This window comes from Capsicum annuum, chromosome 4, assembly GCF_002878395.1.
Source record: "Capsicum annuum cultivar UCD-10X-F1 chromosome 4, UCD10Xv1.1, whole genome shotgun sequence".
Classification (NCBI taxonomy): Eukaryota; Viridiplantae; Streptophyta; class Magnoliopsida; order Solanales; family Solanaceae; genus Capsicum; species Capsicum annuum.
In genome coordinates this window covers 206,923,603-206,939,047 of record NC_061114.1, presented here as the reverse complement: position 1 = coordinate 206,939,047, position 15,445 = coordinate 206,923,603, and the positions used below count along the sequence as shown (strand labels likewise).

General features: G+C 29.9%; 1 protein-coding gene across 1 annotated transcript; it reads left to right on the top strand.

Moving 5' to 3' along the window:
- The first annotated feature begins 8,920 nt into the window (after positions 1 to 8,920).
- On the top strand, positions 8,921 to 10,802 carry LOC107869536 (transcription factor MYB93). The gene is made up of 3 exons (XM_016716062.2): positions 8,921 to 9,118; positions 9,242 to 9,371; positions 9,689 to 10,802. The coding sequence occupies exons 1-3, from the start codon at positions 8,986 to 8,988 to the stop codon at positions 10,467 to 10,469; spliced, it is 1,044 nt and encodes a 347-aa protein (XP_016571548.1). The 5' UTR covers positions 8,921 to 8,985; the 3' UTR covers positions 10,470 to 10,802.
- The last annotated feature ends 4,643 nt before the right edge of the window (positions 10,803 to 15,445 follow it).

The following is a 15,445-nucleotide window of genomic DNA, read 5'->3' as shown; positions in this document are numbered from 1 at the left end:
GTCTCCATAAAAGTTAGAGATGTTGTCTTACAATGGTGGCCTGGTGCAAATTTCTCATTACACCTAAAACAGAGTCCTTTGACTATGCGATTCTGTTTCTCTATATTTCAACCACGGTTTGGAGAAGGGCGAGAAAACATTTGTGCAGAATGTGGATTGGTTTGTGACACGAGTTGGTTGCCTACTGATTGGTGGAGAGTTTCACATGCAGAATCGACTTGGGTTGTGTTGGATCGTGACATATTTTGCCATTGACAACCTTTATACCCACGATTGAAATCCATTTTTTGCTCAAATTCTAATACAATGCTCATGGTTTTATACATTGTTCTAGGCTTTTGAATTCTCACATCTGCTTTGAGTTCCTCTTTAAGTTCAGTAAGGAACACCCCCAAAAGATAATGTTCTGGACAATTTTTGACTCGAGTAGATCGTTTAGCAAATTCCTGGCGATATTCTTGTACTGTGCCCAATTGTCGAATGTTGCATAAATGTTCATCTGGATTCTAAAATTCTGCAGGACCATAGTCCTCTTGTAAAGCTTTTTCAAAGTCCTCTCAATACAATAGTGTACGTTCGTTATTAATCAACGCAAAGAGATCAAGAGCATCACCCTCCAGATACATGGCTGCAATATCCACCTTTAGATCATCATGTGTTTGATAGTACCGAAAATATTTTTCAACCTTCAAAATCTAGCCACGAGGATATCCTTCCTCAAATCGAGGAAATTTTATTTTTGTGTGTAGCTAATGAGATGGATTCTTTAACCACCAAGGCATATCCACATCAATATCAACATCCTCGTCCCAAGAAGACCTTCTGATGTCACGAGGACCTCTATTATATTCTGGACCCTATTCCTTAGTAGATGTAACAAGATTAACATCAGTTTAAGTACTACTGGTTTGACCCTTCACTGCTACGTCTAATGCTTCCAAACGTGATGTTATAAACGTTAACTGTTAGACAATTTGACTATTAAATGACTCATTTGAATGGTTTGTAACTGGTTGCGATGGTGGTTCGTTAGAAGATCATGTGGAGACCATTCTGGATCTTGCTGCTCTAATGTCAAAATGCTAGAAACTAAGATGAAGAAGAGAATGAAATAAAAATTTACTGGTTAAATAAAGTGCAAGGATCTTAAACATTGCATTAATCAATAAGTATGCCCATTGGAGTGGACAAATCTCCAGATACAAATTAATAATATTACTTCTCTATTATTGAATTCTACAGATACATATATTTATTTATACTAAACATAAAGATACCACATGGACAGATGGTTACTGCTGTAGTTGACTGCTAATAACTTCTATAGACAACTACTTCTACATCTTATCCTATCTGAAACTATTATCTCCACTTGTTTGTTTGGATTTATCTCCACAAGCTTGTCTGGATTTTCTTCTAGAGTAGGTCCGTAAAGGAGCAGTCGTATCAACATGTCACTCAATAGAGTAAGGAGTCATTTGGTAGAATGTATAAGAATAATGCAAAATATAGTGTATTAGTAATGCTTGTATTAGCTAAGCTTGCATTAGTAATGCTTGTATTGTATTTTTCTTATGCATTGTTTGGTTCGATGTATTAAAAATAACATGAATTACATAATTCTAAAAGAAAAAAATTACATAATTCCTCAATATATATGTTGAAGAGGATGCAAATTTTTTTTTTAGGGATAATAATGTCTTTAAGCATGCTAATGCATGCATGAGATTCATTGCATTACTAATGTCATGAATTTTGAGGTATTAGTAATACACACCTCAATACACAATAGAGTGTATAACTAATGCAAGCATTAATTATACATAGAGTAAAAAAAAATACCAAACAAGGTACTACGAATACACATTAAACTAATGTATGCATTAACTTTTCAGTACACTCTACCAAACGATCGTGTTAAGTGTGAAACTCGCAAAATGGTCCGGGAGGTTTTAACCTATTCTCTGTTATGGCAATGATCCGGAAACAATTAGACCCGAAACCACAAAGGATAGGAAAATAAGAAAGATTCATGAGGAAGAGAGAGGGGAAAACATTGGCTAAGTTTAGTCCATCGTGTTCAGCCTCGCCAACATTGGAGGGTCCTCTTCCTCCATATTGCAATGTCACTTTCTCTTTTAGTTCCTAAACTTTTTGCAAAGGTAAATTTACATACTTCTTTACTGACGCTAATGAAGCTGCTTTTGTGGCTCCTTTTTGTTTGGCTTTAATTGATACTACTTCTTATAATGATGGCTTCAGTATGTATATAGTACTATATTTAGTAAAGAGACGATACACAAAAATTTGTTGGAATTTAGTCAGTAACCTTCAAGGACAACTTCTCATTTGGAAGATTGAATTTTATGCATGTTCTTACTGGATCTAGACACAGAATTTTTCTAAAATATACAGCCCAAGTACAATACATACGGTATATAAAATTATACACCTATGGTGAACAATGTGTCGACTTTATATAAAAATGTATCAGAATTATTTATACACAAAGTGAAAATTATAACCACAAGTTTAAAATATATATATATATATATATATATATATATATATGTATGTATGTTATGTTTTCTCTAACTATTTTAAATTATATACTAAATGAGCTAAATACAGTAAGATTTGAGGATATATATCGTGAGCTTATTTTAGTTATAGGTTTGGACCAAGTGATATAGAGGGTAAATTTTATTTATAAAATATAATTTTTATTTACAAAATCTATCATCTATTAAAAATTGTTTTTAATAAAAACAGTTTTGATAATACCAGTAGGCAGTATATACTCTCACCTAAAATCTGCTGAATCTAAACCCTTGAAAGGAAAAAAAATCCCTCTTCTTTCATCTCCGTTTTACCGGCGACACCACTATTGCCAATTTACTATGAACATCTCATTACTAAGGTACCGCGACAGTGACTCATCGGAGTGGGATTCTCGATTACAATGGGAATTACAATTGTAGGTTGAATCAGTTCCAACAGAGGAAGAAGACTCCTTCAATTATCATTTGTTGACCATTTTTGGTCTTTCTTAAAGTTTGAAAACGAAGAGTAAAATGACCTTTGATTGAACTAGAAATTTGCACTTTGAATTATGCATGGTGGGGTGGAAAATTTACTCCTTACTTGGTACATAGTGGAGTGAAGATCATTAGGTGTCTACATCTAATGTATCATTGATTTTCGAGAATTTTTCGGTGACACCAGCCAGTGATGATGCATGAATTATATAAAAATTGATGTATTAATAATTTTATGATACATAAATCGTATAGAAATTGGTGTATTAATAATTTTATGGTGTTTGAATTGTGTAAAAATTGATGTATCAATGATTTAATGGTGTCTCAAAATGTTAGAAATTGACCTATCAATAATTTTATATTGTTTGAATTATATAGAGATTGATCTATCAATAATTTTATGGTGTCTAAAATAGTCAGAAATTGATGTATCAATAATTTTATGGTATTTGAACTATCTAGAAATTGTTGTATCAATAACAATAATTTTATGATATCTGAAATATATAGAAATTGGTGTATCCATAATTTTATGGTGTATAAAATGTATAAAAATTGATCTATCAATGATTTTATGGTGTGTGATTTATATAGAAATAAGCGTATCAATAATTTTATGAAATTTGTATGGGATGTGGTTTGAATCAACCGGAGAATTTACCATCATTAATAGTATTTTCTCCTCAAAAATATTAAAAATTAATGTCAATTAAATTAAATAACTTAAATTTAAAAACATAAAATAATATCAAATAAATTTGTTATTTTTTTATTACTTTAATTATTATTATTTTTAAAACATAGTTGAAAAATAAATTAAGAGAAATTATAAAAAAATATCAATTATTAATACTGTCATTTATTTTTTCTTTTATCTTATTTGATAGAATTTGCTACATTTCTATTGTTATATTTTGAAAAGTTAAAACTATTAATAGTTTTTGTAATATTAATTCTTAAATTGTATATTTATGTGATTTGTCCGATAAAATACCTTCATCCCATAAATATACAATTTAAATGGTGCTCCGATGTGTAGAGTCAGACATACTGAAGATCTTAATTTAGAGGGCCAATATTCTTCTCCATATTGGATTGGGTTACCTAGTTTGAGGCCTCATTAGTTCACAATGAAGGCTTGCAAATCCATTATTTCCCTTATAAGAATGGTGTTTTAAGCCCTTAATAAGCTCATTGCTATGCATTCCAATAGTAAAGTTAGCTGGTTAAAAAAAAATTATATTGTCCAAATGGATTAATTATAATTTTTAATATTTCTTCGAGAAGTTCGTTTATTCGTTTCGTCTTGATTTTTAATGATATATCAATCGTATTAAATGTCTTAAGTTGTCTTTTAACATTACCGATATTTCAAATTTTCATGAATGACACATAAGATAAAAGCTTTTTTTCATTATAAAAAATAATCAGGTTTCGACCTCCCACATTGCATTACTATAACGAAAAGAAAAAAAGATTGTTCTTGTGATCTGAGATGAACCGTTACTGAAATATAATTCAATCGTTGAATCTCTTTGATCTAATGGAAATTTGGTATTATAATAAAGGAGGGTCAAAAGTTATTTTAAGTTACATAAAGATTAAATTCAAATTATAATAAAGTTAATTTCTCATATATATTCGCTTAACTAATAGTTATCATACTATCACTTAGCTAATAGTTATAGATATTGTTGCAAAACATCCGTCTTTTATGAAAGAAATTAAAAGGCCACTTTCCTCGAACTCCTATCGCAACCTTTGATTTTATCTTTCTTGTATGATAAAATTCAATCATATTGGTGTCTTTTTAGTTTATTTTTTAAACCTCCACTTAATATAAAATTAGTTACATTATTTATACACACTCTTCCAAGCAGCAAAATTCAAATATAATCCTTCAGTAATTTTACCCCTAGATCATTTTTCATGAGAAAAGTATACAATTGTCATTTTAAATATTATTCTAACTACGTAGTAATTTCCCACTTCTTCGATTAAGCCATTTTGGACTGTGTATAACTAAAAGCTAAGAGTAGCTTATACGATACTAAACCAATTAATTAACTATTTTTTAGTACTATACCATAAAAATCTGTCGGGAAAACAAAAGATTTTTGGTTGGCATAACAAGAAAACAACAAAAGCCAAATATTCAAAGAGTGAAAGTCATTTTAATTTGTTCCAAAAATTAAATTAGGTGAAGATTTAGGACGTTTGCTGTACCAACTTTACTTCTAACCAGTTTCTTCCTTATAGTCAACTCACTTTCATCACCCTTAACTATTTTCTTAGTTATTATTTTACATTATTCAATCTCTCTCTCTCTCTCTCTCTCTATATATATATATATATATTAAATTAAAAATATATTATACGAGAAGGAAAGTGTTGGAGTGACTAGTAAAATTGTTGTCACGTGATCAGGAGATCATGGGTTAGCATCTTACAAAAATATAAGATAATTAAGATTTGCTTATAATAAACTCCTATGGTTCGACCCTTTTTCAAACCAACACATAATAAAAATTTTAACTTTAGTGCACCGAACTTCCTTGTCCTTTTAAAACGTATAATGAGACTAGAATATGTTTTTTTTTTGGTGTCATTTTCTACTTAGATTTAATTTCCAAGATTTGTTAGCTTACGTGTTATCAATAATGGTAAACACGTGTTTAATACGCCATATCCCATGGCTAACTGTTACTTACTCTCCCTTTTATTGGGTTCTTTCATTTTTATTTTTCAAAATTCTTTCTTTTTTTGGATTATATTTGAGATCATGGGACAATTAATATATGTGAATAGGAGTAAGGAACAAAGAAAAGGAAATGACTCTTTGCTGGGGTAAAAATCATACGCCTAGTCGTTTGACAAGGCGTATAAAAATAATATTGAATATAATTTATTATTAATATTATGATTAGAAATGTTGAAATTAGTTACGTTGATATTATTTTTTATTGATTAGCGAGAAACAATAATAAAAAGTGCTTGGACATTGTGATATGTTACATCCCGTACGTTAGCATGTCTATATTTCGAACAACTACTAATCATGTCGAAATGCTGTGCTGGCTCAAATGTGGCAAAAATTACAACTAAAAATAGGAGGATATCATAGGATAAAAAGAACGTTCTTTGTGTCGAGGGTCTATAGAAAATAACCTATTTACCTCATAAAGATAGAAATAAAATTTGCATATGTTTTATCCTCTTAATTCAGATTCCACCTGTGAAATATGTTTGTTGTTTGTATAGGACAAAAAGGGACACAAAGAACAGTCAAATATGTCTTGTATAGTTGATAAAAGTTGACTAATTACCCTTGACCAAGTTAGAGATTTTTCTCTAGTTTTCGTAAATCAAAAGGTTAGATGAATTATGCAAGAAAGCTTCATTTAACAAGTTAAGCATAAGAGTGTGCATGCACTCAATTGAATTAAAAAAAGAAGACACGGAATAAAACAAAAGTGAAAAGTTAGTGAAGGTGTTTGTATAAAAAATTAATTTAGGCTAAAGTAATTTCAAGCCATGCAAGCAAATGACGCAGTGAAAACTCTTTTTATTCGCTGCATGTCTCCGTATTTTCTGACTAGCAAACAGCCTGGTCCCATTATCTGTTTAAAAAAAACAATTTAAATTTTGTATTTTATTATAAAATATTTTAAATTTTCAAGTAAACATTACAGCTTAATTAATTTTTTCTTTTTCACATGTAAGAAGTTGTGGTATTTGTTGGGTTCAATAGGTGTGAATGAAAAATGGAAGGACACAACCTTTGAGGATAAGACATATTGTTTTAGAAAAGGAGTGACTATTTAGATAGTTGTGTCTGTTCAGAAAAATACACAACGTTTCGAATAAACAGACATGACTCTTTCAAAGGATACACCTTTTCGGATGAACCATTGTCACCTTTCGGAAGGGGCACTTGATGGCTATATAAAACTGCATTTATCCACTGGTTTTTGGAATGAAATTTTTGATCTGAAATACAAACTCTTCTTGTCTTCAAAACATTCCTTGTTCAATCAAATCGTTGAGTGAGTTCGACGAATTCAATCATCTGAGGTACCACTATAGTTGGATTGAAAGTCATTTTATCCTGGGGGGAAGATTCCAAAACCTCGGGTACAGTGAGGGAAATTATTCTTTAAGGACACTCCGTGAGTCGGGCGACTTGGCTTTACATTTCTGTTTCATCTTAATTTCTGAAAAAAAAAAAAAAACACTTCTTAAAAAGATAAAAAAAAAACACACTTCTTAGAAAGATCACTTTGATCTTGTGTTGAGGGTGTTATTGTACTTCATAGTGTTCTTGTTTTAAACTTGAACTAGTGTTGAAAGTTATTGTGTCAAATTACAGATTCTTGTACTCGAAAACGTTGAAAAACAACAGTATTTTTATGTGATGATATAAAACATTTTATACACTGGCAATGCACAAAACTTAAACTCAAAAAAAAAATACTCACGTAAATAAAATTGAAGAAAAAACACTTTGAACCGTGAAAAATCAACTTTTCTTAAAGAGATATTACTGGTATACCAATGTAAGAAAACAAAAGTATTTCTCCTTAGGATGCAAGAAAGTCCATATATACATATGCCTACTGATTTTTCTCAGCCATTTCATGAAGGAAAGACCTAATTTATAGTCAAAAAGTGAATTTTCTGAACATTTAGTTATTTATTTTCATGAAAAAACATGCTCATTTAAATTTAAATTTGAATAAAACTTGCAATATCAAGACTTTTAATTTATAGTCTTTACAGTCGTTTTATCTTCCATTGTGTGACAATATAATCCTATTATATGTAATATTAAACAATGTGAAAAATAATATTACATAATTCAAAATATTCTAACCATGTATGATGTTATTCTAAGTTCTTTTGTGAACTACTGAACTTGCTAATTAGTTAACGAGCTTGTGAAAACTTGCTTCACTTTTCATTTAATTGAGAAAGACAGCCACACACAGTATAATTAGAACCCATTTATCCATGAGAATTGTTCGTTTTTTCATTATTTTTAATTTTCTACTTTATTTGAAAATCAACATTTATCAGGACTATATATAACTAAAATTTGAAAACACCTCAAAACCTGTTTTCACTTTTTGATCATTGAATTTTATTTTATTTTTTCCAATTTTCCCTAAATTTTTGGTTTTTATAAAATTATTCTATATTATAAAGTTTCCTCTCAAGAAAATACATCAAATATAAGTAAAGTCGTCTAAAGAAATTAAAAGATAAGCATCTAGTATTCCCAAACTATGGTCAAAGTTGCTACGACATACTCTAACTTCATAGGGGTCCTACCCTCCCCCGCCCCAAAGCTTAATTTAAGCGTATTTTTGTCACCCTTACTGACGTGACATCTTTATTACATAAAATGAAGCCCACGTCAAAGGGGGTCACGTCAGCTAAAAATGTTGATAAAAAGTGTCACATTAGCTGAAAAGAATGACAAAAATAAGCTAAAATTTAATTCATAAATGTAATAAAACCCCCATAAAATTAAATTATATCATAGCAAATTTGATCATATTTGAGAGGGTACTAAATACTTTACTCCAAATTAAAAACAAGAAATCTACTCCATTTGGGGAGTATAAAATTACAATCAGTGGTCGGCAGCTTCTCTAAAACTTTGTTTAGAATTTTGACCAAGTAAATTTCTACCTCAAGATTAATGTTTAAAACAAATAACTTAAAACCTTCCTTGTCCACTTATTATAGTCGATTATTTTATGAATATTTTATATTTTTTTAGAAAACTGTCAAAATCAATATTGTTAATTGGATTAAAGTACAAGAAACTAGACTGATCGAGTGTATAAATACTGAAACATGGTTTTGGTAGCATCAAGAAAGCAATTAATTACTTAGCAAGTAAAGAAAAATTCTAGCTATCTAGGTACCACAAATTAGAATGGGGAGGTCACCTTGTTGTGATGAAAATGGGCTGAAAAAAGGACCATGGACTCCTGAAGAAGATCAAAAACTTGTTGATTATATTGACAAACATGGTCATGGCAGTTGGAGAGCCCTTCCTAAGCTTTCAGGTTTATTATTTCATATTCATATATCAATAAAAAAAAAAAAAAAAAAAATCTCTTCTTGGTTTTATATCATAGGCTATTTTTCAACAATATAATACTAACATTCATTGTTTTCATATTTTGTAGGACTTAATAGGTGTGGCAAGAGCTGCAGGTTAAGATGGACTAATTATTTGAGGCCTGATATCAAGAGAGGCAAATTCTCTGAAGAAGAAGAACAAACAATTCTTCATCTCCATTCCATCCTAGGAAACAAGTAAGTACTTACTCCTTTGTTTCAATTTGTTTGTCCGGTTTTGACTTGACATGAAGTTTAAGAAAATAAAGAAATTTAATCTTGGGCTCTTAAACATGTCGTATGGAAAATTAGAATTAACGAATTGCCAAAAAAGGAAAGAAATATATATATTTTTGAAACTGATTAAAAAGAAAAGTATAAGTATGACAAACAAATTGAAATGAAATTTATGCATAACTATCTTTTTTGTTACTACACATTTTTTAAATTTTTATTTTATTTTTTCTTGTTTGTAAATAATTTATATTGATGATCTTGTGTTATTATGGTTGTAGATGGTCCGCAATCGCGACACACTTACCGGGAAGAACAGACAACGAGATAAAGAATTTTTGGAACACACATCTAAAGAAGAAGCTAATTCAAATGGGATATGATCCAATGACTCACAGGCCAAGAACTGATTTATTTGCAAGCTTGCCTAATATAATAGCTTTGGCAAATTTACTTCAGCATCATCCACTTGAAGATCAAGCTATAAGATTACAAGCAGAAGCTGCCCAAATAGCTAAGATTCAGTACTTACAATTTCTATTACAATCTTCAAATAATAATTATAATCCAATACCACCTACTACCTCATCAAACACTCAATATTACAATAATCTTGGAGATATTGGGGCATTTAATTTGACAAATTTTGTTAAAGAAAATAGTACTACCCCTTCTTTAAATTTATCCAATCTTGAAAATCAAACACTTTTCTCCAATGAAACTGGCTCTCAACTACTCCACAATCCAGATAACACACAAGAAGTCCCTTTCAATTTCCAAACACATTTGAATAATAACAATAATAATGATATGAGTGATATTGATGGTAACAATTTTAATTTTGATCTAGAAGATAATTCACCAAGTTCCCCATTGAATAATACTATTATTCCCTCTCCACCTTCTTCAAGTCATTTGCCACATTTGACTGAAATTTCCATCAGCAATAATAATCAAGGAGATTCCAGTTGCAATTCCTCTAACAATGTTGCTGATCAAGGGACTTCTTCTTCATATTGGCCAGAGCTGTTTTTTGAAGAACACTTCATGCATGACATTTGATATTTGCCAGGCTTCGGAAAAAGTAGAAGTTTTTGTATATTGGTACGATTGGTTGTTGAGTGGTTGATATGGATAGTGAAGATTAATATATAGTCGACTCAATTCACTTGGGATTGGGATTGACGCGTAGTTGTTGTAATTAATATTATTGATTGTTGAGATCCAAGGTACATGTACGCACATTCACATTACGGTTCATGTTTTTTTTTTCTTTTTTCTTTTTTGATTTGTGTTGAATGTGTTGTAATGTAAATATTCACCATCGTTATAATGTAAATATTTTTTATTGTTCTGATTTTATGAGTTCGAATTTAATATTTGTTGAGGATTTCAGTAGAATTTTACAAATATATTATTATACGGCATGCGTGTCCGAAGATAGTATATATGAATGCAGATAAACTCATAGTTGGAACACTATTCCCATATGAGCTAATAAACTTGAAATTTCTAGTAAAATATATGTTTTTGTTTTCGGGTTTAGTAAAATTTATGTGTGCTGATTCCTTCCAAATTCTTTTTACGCTTTTCCTTTTTCCTTCTTTTGATCAGTTTATGCATTTTATTTTTATGCGCCAATGATATAAAAAGTACTTATTCGACAGGTCATTTATATTCATTTTTGTAACTACGAATACATCTATAACAATTGACAAGTACTAATTGGTTACTCGATAAAAATTTGTAACAACCTAGTTATAATATGTTAAAACTATATATATAAAACAACTTATCGCTAATGTGCACTGGTCAAGGCTTTCAAGAATTCCTAAGCTCATAATCTGTCACCACACAACATTACTCTCTTCATCTCATTTTAGTTGGTCACCTTACTATAAATATACGTTTCAAATTACTTGTCCACTTACTCTCTACCCTACGTTCGTCTTTACTTGTCCGTTATACTAAAAATAAATATTCAATAATACTTGTCCATTTAAAAAAACCGATGGATAATTTACTCATTTCTTTCTATTTTACTCTTAACCTTAATAAATATGATTCATTATCCAATGCATTTCTCAAAACATTAAATTTATTATATTCAAAAGGAAATATGATAAAATTATCCTTATTATTTATTATATCTTAACCTGTGTGCCAATTCAATAATGAATAACTATTGATGAACAGACGAAATACTAAATCAAGATAAAATTAGTTTAAATTTTCTCATTTTACCTCTTCAATTAATATTCTTTGGAAGTCTGAATAATTTAATGTGAGCAAAAGTTTTCATAAATGCTCGTCACATACGTACATTAGTAAGAATGAAGGGTAGCTTTTTTTTATCATGTGCAAATTTTGACGACTCCACCTCAGTATGCTCAAGACCTATTTGAAGCAGATAGACTAGGAATCACCTTTTCCAGAAAGGTTGCTCATGTTTTTGTAACAAATTCTAGTATTGATACTCAACTATCGGTTCTAGGGGATCCAAGTGACCCCTGCAACCCATCATGTATTTATGCCCTTCTTACCAAAAAAAAAAAAAAAAAAAAGAGAATGAAGGGTAATAAAATTAATCATATTATTTATAATTTCTTAACTATTGAATAAAATAAAAAGCAACCAATTAAAATGGGACAAAGAGAAAGTAGTAAAATCCTCCCCAAAATCATAAAACATTGTGTGACCCCAACCTCGTTGCAGTAGGCAGTGGCTTGTCGCTAGGGTGGGATTTATCGATGGATTAGGCTGGTGGTTTGCACGGAATTGCATGCATTAGTTGTTTGTTACAATCTTTTATGAATATAACTTCTTTGCTAATTTTTCAATAAAAGAGAGTTTGATGGTCTATGATTACATTAAGTAAATGATTGGAAGAACAATCAATACTACTCCCTTCCTCAGTCCATGTTTATTTGTTCATATTTCACTTGACACATCCTTTAAGAAGTTTTCTCTTTGTTTCATATTACTTCTTCAGTTCAGTTTTACTTGTCACATTTTGAGTTGACATATCTATTAATAAAAACAATTAATAATATGGATATTTTTCTATAATACTCCTATTTAAATGATGTTTATATTGTATCTTGAAATTAATTTGAAAAAAGAGCAATTAATGTTAAAGGTAAAAATTTTTAAAAAAAAAATTGTCTTCTCTTGATATGTCAAAAATGACAAGTAAAAGTAAAAATTCAATTAGGAAATTAGTGATAAGTAAAAGCGAACGTAGGGAGTACTTGACTTTTATATAGAAAATAGTTATTTCATTTTAATTGTACGATTTATGAAATCAAGAAAAATTTATTATAGTTTGTCTTTTCTACTTTAGTATTAAATTACTACATAAAATAATATAAGTCAAATTTAGAGTTTCAAAACACCATTAATAAGGTTAGTTTGGTAAAATAATCTCTAATTAAAATTTTCTTAAGGGGTATGCATTTTACTAGATCGTCCCTAATTATTAAATTATTTAAAAGTTGAAACATTCATAGCTATTAATAATAAGAATAAAATAGGTACTCCCTCCGTTTCAAATTACCCGTCTCAAATTGAGATGACACATTGATTACGAAAAATAATTAATAACATAGTTAGTTTGTTATAGTACTCCTATTAAATGATGTTTACATTTTAATTTAAAGAAAAAGTAATCAATGCAAAGGGTAAATATGGAAAAAAAATTGGTTATTCTTGATTAATGAAAAAAGAAAAGTAAAATAAGAAATTAAATTAGAAAATTTAGGATGAATAATTTGAGATGGAGGGACTATAAAACAGCAAATTATCTCTGATTTTTTAAATTTAACAAGTAAAAGTGAATGTGTACTACTTTTAATACAATAGACAAATAAAAATGAAAGAGGGACAAAACATCTCTTTCTTGATGTTGCCACTTAAGTGACCAATTGCATATATACCATGACCAGAGGGTACTTCGTTTAATCATATCTTTTTTAAAAATAAATACTAAAAGAGTTTAAATGACATAAGAAGTTTGAAAAAAAATCCAACTGATAGGGTAGGATTAGGTGGTATAAAAAACCTTCCTTCTTCTCCAACCTACAAGAAACTATAGGGTTAAGATATTAAGGGAAAAAACCTAATGCTATCTAAAATTTCTACCTTTGCTTTGACAACTATATATATGATATGACTCTACGATTACTGGACATTAATCAAAGTTATTAAACATCTTAATCTTGAATTAAAAACACACAACGTAAAAAATAAATAAATATAAAATAAACAATAAGCAAGAAAAAGTAGAGAGACCATGGGGATATTGACAAGTGTGTGAAGAAAGTCTTCGTAGTAAATTGAGACTTTGTTACTCATATGGTTTGTGTGAATTTAAAGTCATTGGCAGTCAATTTCTTCGAAGAAAAGAAATACCCTTTGCTAACTACTTGATAGGAGATTTATAGCCTTTGGCTATTTTTGTTAAGTTTTGCACTAGTCGCATTGAGATTCAACTAAATTCGAATTCATATCGGAATGTATCATATTGAGAGGTAAGGCGCTCTCTAACAAAAACGACTTCAAATCAATCAGGAGGCTCAAACTTAAGATATATGATTAAAAATGAAAGAGTACTTACCAATCTATCATAATTCTTGTCGACTATATATGGCATTGACTATTACACATACACGATTTACTACTACAAATTAATTTTTATATTGGGCATTGTACGGTCGTTAATTGACTTATTTGCTTAAGATACGTATCATTGTCTAGCCAAGATTAAGAAACTATCACTTTCATTAGGATGGAGTTTTTATCTAGAAACACTTATTATAATACAGAAACTAAAAATAAAAGAATTGGGAGAGTGAGAGAGTGCAAGTGATGTGATGCATTCAAAAATGTTGATGATTATTTTTCTGTCATCCCCAAGAACATCTAATCGGAGAATTAAGAAAAGAAAGATAAAGACATCTGATGTATGAACAATTTATTATGAGCACTCAACATTGGTGAATCATAAATTGAGATCTTGTTTGCTCTAATACTATATAAATAAATGAATTTTGAGGTTTACTTAACCTCAAAAGCTAGCTCATGAGAGTAGGATTGTCCAAATTCATAGAGGGGACATCTCACCTATATGAAACTTTAACACCTAGCTTCACGCCCCGAACTGGACTTCTGGTGTGTGAACAATTTAATATGGATCGATGTAGGACTTCAACAATTGGCACATGACATCTCTTGACAATTTGGTTCTTCTATTTCGTCAAAGCATTCTAAGTTCAACGGATGTAATTATAATGGTGGATGAAGGGGGAGGTGGTGGTAAAAGAAAAAGCAGGAGAAGGGATAAATAGGGTTGAGGATGTGAGGTGGTATGACATGTGATGTCCATTTTAGCGAAATATCAAGCCACTTGAATCTTTGTATGGCATGTTGGAGGCCCCTAACCGAAAAGGCATATTTTTGCACTAATTTTATGACATCAGGATAATAATAATTCTATAGCAAAAGGTTATTTTTAACACTTTTTCCATTGAATAGAATTTCAAACGTATATTTCTACCCTTCTTTGTTGAAAATTTCTACCCTTCTTTAATGTGAACGAATCCAGACAAATCACAAATGGGCCAAACCCACATGCCAAGAACCATTTTTTTGCTTATCTTATCGTCTCATATGTTCGCAAATTGTAACCATAATACAAGTGCAAATAGCACAACTGAAATTTTCTTGCGGGAGATTTGATTTTGTAGCTGTTTACAAATTTATTTTTTTATGTTATATAACTTTATAAGATATTTTTAGTCTACATGTAAGAGATCTATATTTTATGCATTAGTGTCATTTTCTTCTCTTAATAAGTTGTAAGTAGACGTAAGAGATTATTTTCACTTCTTTTTTCTTGCGGTTGGTGGCGAAAATCACTATACATTTATGAGTGTTTTACATAAAATATATTTTTCCTTTTTTATCTCATGCGTGGACCTTCAATGGGATATTAACAAAAGAATGTTGAATTATTGTCCTTTTTTTTTCTCTACCTTTAA

What these genes read in the sequence shown, in the direction of transcription:
- LOC107869536 (XM_016716062.2), top strand. Translation starts at nt 8,986, where the DNA reads ATGGGGAGGTCACCTTGTTGTGATGAAAATGGGCTGAAAAAAGGACCA. An exon ending in AGCCCTTCCTAAGCTTTCAG is followed by an intron (nt 9,119 to 9,241) that starts GTTTATTATTTC and finishes CATATTTTGTAG; the next exon opens with GACTTAATAGGTGTGGCAAG. An exon ending in CATTCCATCCTAGGAAACAA is followed by an intron (nt 9,372 to 9,688) that starts GTAAGTACTTAC and finishes TTATGGTTGTAG; the next exon opens with ATGGTCCGCAATCGCGACAC.